Source organism: Vicia villosa, linkage group LG1, assembly GCF_029867415.1.
Source record: "Vicia villosa cultivar HV-30 ecotype Madison, WI linkage group LG1, Vvil1.0, whole genome shotgun sequence".
Classification (NCBI taxonomy): domain Eukaryota; kingdom Viridiplantae; phylum Streptophyta; class Magnoliopsida; order Fabales; family Fabaceae; genus Vicia; species Vicia villosa.
The window spans coordinates 240,172,031-240,178,349 of record NC_081180.1 but is presented as its reverse complement, the minus strand read 5'-3'; the positions used below and the strand labels follow the sequence as shown (position 1 = coordinate 240,178,349).

The 6,319-nt window shown below is 32.9% G+C and overlaps 1 protein-coding gene across 1 annotated transcript; it reads left to right on the top strand.

The window, feature by feature from the left end:
- Window positions 1-4,766: 4,766 nt before the first annotated feature.
- On the top strand, window positions 4,767-5,639 carry LOC131597451 (uncharacterized). Its single transcript, XM_058870151.1, has one exon. It carries the CDS (start codon window positions 4,767-4,769, stop codon window positions 5,637-5,639), a length of 873 nt encoding a protein of 290 aa, XP_058726134.1.
- Window positions 5,640-6,319: the final 680 nt, after the last annotated feature.

Sequence of the window (6,319 nt, the reverse complement as noted above, 5' to 3'; positions counted from 1 at the left end):
AGTTCGACATATCATCCACAAACGGATGGCCAGACGGAAAGGACTAACCAGTCACTAGAGGATTTACTAAGAGCGTGTGTGTTGGATGATAGAGGAAGTTAGGATGATGTCTTGCCACTGATAGAATTCACGTACAATAACAGTTTCCATGCAAGCATTGGGATGGCCCCATATGAGGCTCTCTACAGAAGGCGATGTCAGACTCCATTATGTTGGTATCAAGATGGAGAAAATATGATAGTGGGACCAGAGATGGTGCAACAAAACTACCGATTAGGTTAAGATGATTCGATAAAGAATAAAAGTTTTCAAGATTGCCAAAAGAGCTATGCAGACAGGCGTCGTAGGCCTTTGGAGTTTGAGGAAGGAGAAGATGTATTTCTTCTAGTCACCCCAACCACCGGTGTAGGTAGGGCTTTAAAGGCGAGAAAACTGACCCCTAAATTTATTGGACCATACCAAATCACAGAGAGGATTGGGAAAGTTGCATACAGAATTGCACAACCATCGGTACTATCAAAAATTCATGATGTGTTCCATGTGTCTCAATTAAGAAAATATGTTCCAGATCCCTCACATGTGATCACACCCGATGACATCCAGTTGAAGGAAAACTTGTCATTTGAGGTATCCCCGCTAAAAATCAGAGATAAGAAGATAAAGCGCCTCAGAAACAAGGAGACACTACTAGTTAAGGTAATTTGGAACGAAGCCACAGGAGATGCAACTTGGGAACTAGAAAGCATGATAAAGGAACAATATTCAGAGCTCTTCAACACCGTCTAAGTTTCAAGGATGAAACTTCTTTTAGGAGGGGAGTAATGTAAGACCCATAGTTTTATGTAACTATAAGTATCAGGGTGTAGGATTAATAAAAGAGTTAGGGGTTTTCGATCATTAATTTTAATAAATGGTCTATAAATAAACATCGAGTGGTCGAAACCATATTGGAGCACTATCGAATATTTAGTAATATTTTCCATGATGCTCTAATAGTTTTATTTATCTATGAAAAAGATTCGTCACTTTTATCAAAAATTAAGTAGGAGTTTTCAGGCGTATCGGTCGAAACAAACCAACATTATACGAAAATTAGCAAGAGAAATGTTTCGAGTTTTGATCTGTACCAGATTATTTTATTAATCCATATTACGCATAGAGCGAGTAGGTAAGCTCATTTTATTTTTTAACACAGTTTACGGTTATACTTTTACCTGTCAGAGCTTGTTTAATCGGATATTTTTATTTATGATTTTCATCATTTTCAGTCTATTTTATTAAACTTCGTACCGCGTAGATCATTTTAACATATTCATTTTTTCGATAAAATGCATGTTCGATTGTTATTCGTTCCGGATATTTTTTCTATGTGTATATCTCGGTGAAAATAAAATAAAACATGACATAGTATAACTATTTTTTTTGCTTACATAGGGTTACTAAAATTACTAAGCACCACTAACAAAAAAAAATCATGATATTTTACTCAATGTCATAATGACTTTTGCATGTGAGAGAAGGATCAAATGGTTAGGGAACAACCTTATCCCCAACACTATTTAATCCAATGGTTTTAAAATCCATACTCTTAATTATTAATACATGATGTGATCTAAATCAAATGCACAGAGCACAAATTTTTTCTCTCTCTCGACATACACCTATCCCATCTTTCTTTCATATTGTCTCTTCTTCCTCTACTCAATTCCAACCCTTTTTGAAAGCTCATATCCTGGTATGATTTCTTTCTTCCTTGTTAGAGATATAACTTCTACCAATTATTTGATTTTATATCATATGACCTTCCAAGAAAATATAATAACTACTAATAACTACTACATGGCTACTGTAATACTTATAGTTCAACCTAGTGCTTTTAGAAAATGGTTTATATCATGTTTAAACTATATTAATAATTTTATTAGTAACTAAAATGTTGTTTTGATTGTTAAGTTAATAATTGATTTGTGATTTTAACTTTAAAAAAATGGTTATTACATAAGTCTATACATTTAACTCTCTTAAAAAAATTTCTTTTCGGTTTAGTTATATTCATGTTGGAAAATAAGAATTTTATTATACTTTTGGTCTATGTTAAAACTCACTTAGAAGTATAAATAAAAAAAAGAAGAAAGTTTCTACTGTGAGATGAATAACATATATGATTAAATTAATTCCTTACTACTTAGACCAATTTTATGTCACTTATTTATAAATATAACTAACCTGTTTTGATTAGCAGTATCAAAGTATCAAATTACAAGATATTGGAATTTGTACCCAAAAAAGTATTTGGTTCTAATTTTCAAAATAAAGAATTTCATTAGTGTGTATTTGTAACTATTCTCTAATTCCTATTAAATAAAAAGAATATTATTTATAGTTTTATTCTATTTTAAATAAAGGTTAATTTTAAATTGGGATATGTTTTAAGAAGAAAGTTACGGTGTCTAAAGATTTTAAGATCAAAATACTTTATTTTGAATAGGAAATAATATTCTTATTTCTAATTTATATATATTTTTTATGATATTTTATTTTATAATTTAGACTAAACATTTGGAATTTAAGTATTATAATTTATTTTCAATAATTTTAATCAAGTATGATCAAAGTATTTGATAATAATGGGTTGCTCGGAATAAAAATGAATTTAAAACCAATGATTTAGGATATAGGTGAATAAGTACAAACAAACTTGTTATAAATATAGTAAAGGAACTAGAATCGCCAATTTTTGGATGAAAGGAAAAATACTATATTTAATGGTAAAACGTTACTTGGTTTAGGGTTTGATAGTACTCAGTCGGTGGAAAGTAGAGATAATCGAAAAGCTCGCTACGGTAAGGGCACTTTCTAACGATATTATATGTGATTGAATGCATATGTGTTGGTATGAATGATGGTGTGCCCAATTGGGGATTTTGTGATAATTGCCTGAGAATGGTTAAATGTTGTGTGCCCAATTATGAATATGTGTTTATGCTGTGATGCTAAACTTGTGAACATACTTTCATATAATTTTGAATAAATATATGAATTGACTTGTGGGTATGATTACATATGTGAAGATTATGTAAGGTGTTGCATTAGAGAAAGCATATACTCATGCATATCATAGTTGCGTGTATGTCAAGTGGACTGCACCGGGTGAGGACTCTAGTGGATTGAGCCCACCTAATCCCGCGGGATTTTATTGAGTCGGTGTCAGTAGGGAACACTGCACCTTTAGTGGAAAGGGTCCACGACTCTCTGCGGAGAGGTTAAATTCCGAAACTCATGCATGTGAGAAACCCGGTTAGGGAGAATTACACTCATGTAGAGTCTGCATTAGGATATTTGTGCATTGCTTTATTTGTTGAAGTAAATATTGTGACTGTTGTATATCATGTATTACTTGCATGTTTGTATTCTTTCGTATATGTTATTTTTAGATTGTGACCCTCTACTACCTATATGTTGCGGGTTGACGCCCACCCAGACCATGACACAGTACCTGATGCCACCACTGGAGATGGTGACATGGACGACGTGGGATTTTACTGATAGGGACCGGCTTAGTGCTTGGAGTTTAGACCCAGCTGCAGGCACATCATACTATCATGGGCAGGTTGTTATTACTACTTATCTTGACCACTCTAACGTAGAAGATGTTTAGCCGTAGTTTTTTTTTGGTTTTTTTTTTGGATGATTGTACTTGATATTATTACACTTCTAGTGAGTAGCTCTTATTATGTTTAGGCTGCAGTATGCCCTAAGTCTATGATACACTTATGTTTAGATGTCATGAACTAGGTACTTTATTTTGGGGATTTGTAATATTCAGGTATGTACACTTTGCTTCCTCGAGGAGCACTACTGATACATATAATACTATTCAGTTTTAAAAACGGTTTTCTTGCTTTTAAAATTATATGTTGTAGTTCCTTTGAATATGTTAGAGCCGGCTTCCCATTTAATTTAGCATACACCGTTGTTTTAAAATATATATACTTGCTCTTGTTTTTAGAAATAAAAAAAAACGGGGTGTTACAAAAAGTGGATGAGGAGCTAGTTGTAGACAAGGTCAATCAATGAGCAAGAAGAGGATAAATTGAATGGTTATAATGTATCTTTGTTGCAATTAAATTATTGAAACAGAAACCTGAATCAACAAATATAATGAAAGATACAATTTTTTTTATGATTATCATCGGAGACAGGATTTGGTGTTTGCAAGAATGATATTACTGAATTAGTATAAATCCTGGTTCTCTCTCTCTCTCTCTCTCATTTAGATTTCTCGCATGCTTGTGTTCCCTGTTAGAATTACCATTTAATATAGAATTGCACGCTTCATAGGTTTATTGCATTTGTACTCGCTCGTTTAGATTTCTTGCATGCTTGTATTCACGGTTGAAATTATCATTTCATATAAAATTGCATGCTTCATAGGTTTATTTAATCACGTTATTAATTATGTTGTAAAGAATTGAAATTTGAATTTCTTGCATGCTTGTGTTCACGATTGGAATTATCATTTAATATAGAACTAGTCAGAGACCCGTGTTATCGCCCGAGTGGATTATTTGTGATGTAGTATTTAAACGATAAGAAAAATGTAAAGTAGAGAAATTTGACCAAAATGCATATATAAATTGCATATATTAGTAGTTCTTAGCTATTCTGGTAGAGTGCTGCTTGTTAAGAGTGTAATTTTGGCTATAACACAATACTGGATGCAATGTCTACCATTGCCTCAGTTTGTAATCAAGAAAATCAATAATATGTGTAGAATGTTTGTCTGGAATGGTAGTGTTAATGCTAGCAGGAAAAGCCCTGTGGCTTGGAAGACACTGTGCAAACCAAAAGCTCAGGGGGGACAAGGTCTGCTGGACCTTCAGATGTGGAACAACATTGCCATGATAAAGTGCTTATGGAATTTGTGCAAAAAGTCTGACAACATGTGGGTCAAGTGGGTCCATATGTATTATTTGAAAAATAACAATGCTATGGAGGCAATTATTAGCAAAGATTGTTCTTGGGTGATTAAGAGGATCATGGATGCAAGAGGTGAGGTACTGCAACATCCACAAATTTGGGAGAGATTACTTAGCCAGGGTAAATTCCAGATGAAGATGATGTATGATGCAATGACTGGTCATGAACAGAAGGTTGATTGGAGGACTATATTTCATCGAAACTTGGCGAGACCTAGGGCTAATTTTGTTACATGGATACTATGTCATGAGAAATTGGCAACTAAAGATAGACTTAGGAGGTTCAATCTGATCACTGATAGCATATGCAGTATATGCAAGGAGGATGATGAGTCTATTGCTCACCTGTTTTTTGAATGCAGGGATAACAAAGATGTGTGGTGCAAAGTTCTGAATTGGATCGATTATGCTCACAGACCGCTCCCCTGGAAAGAGGAATTGAAGTGGATCACTAAGGAAGCGACTAAGAAAAGTTGGAGGGCCAGCCTCTTAAAACTTGCTTTCTCTGAAACTGTCTATGGCTTATGGTATAGAAGGAATAACATAGTCTTTGCTAAGGGGACTCACACTGATATAGTTCACAGTATTATAGATAATATTGTATACAGAAGCTGGTTGTCTAAGAAGCTTAGAGACCATGTAGTTCATTTGATGATGTAATAGGTTTTTTGATTGGTTGGATCTATTGATCACCACTTTGTACATAACAGTTTTTGTGGTAATATATATATATTTGATTCAAAAAAAAATAATAACATATTAGTAGTATGAAAATTAGATTCTAAGCTAAAATAATGATCCACAAAAAAAAGTGTAAGATTGGTCAAGACCCGTTCGTCCGCACGAGTAAAATTATTATCTTAAATTATTATTTTGAAATGAATATAAAATTAATGAAAAATTTAGACATGAAAGGATCACAATATAAACATAAATTTCCCATAAGCCAATAACCACAATGAAGAATTAATTGAACATTAATTTTATAATATTACACAAAATTATGAAATATTAATTAGGAACACATAATACACTTTGTTTATACATTATTTGATAACAACAATGCCAATTTAGTGGTTGTGTGCCAAAGGTCAACATGTTAAAGTATATAAAATGATTCTTGGTTTTGCTTTTTGGGAAATTTATAGTTCTATACTTCTATACAATAGTAATATAAAAATAACAAAAAGGATTATTAACTTATTAAATATAGGGGGTGCAATTGAATTCCTCAGCCATGCCTAGCGCCGCCCCTGGTGATGGTAATACCAAGTATATATAACTATGACAGGATAAATGACAACAATGTGATAGTTCAAATTCATAAATAGATAAATGAC

Bases quoted from the DNA above. Each gene is read 5' to 3' on its own strand.
- LOC131597451 (XM_058870151.1), top strand. From the start codon at position 4,767: ATGTGTAGAATGTTTGTCTGGAATGGTAGTGTTAATGCTAGCAGGAAA.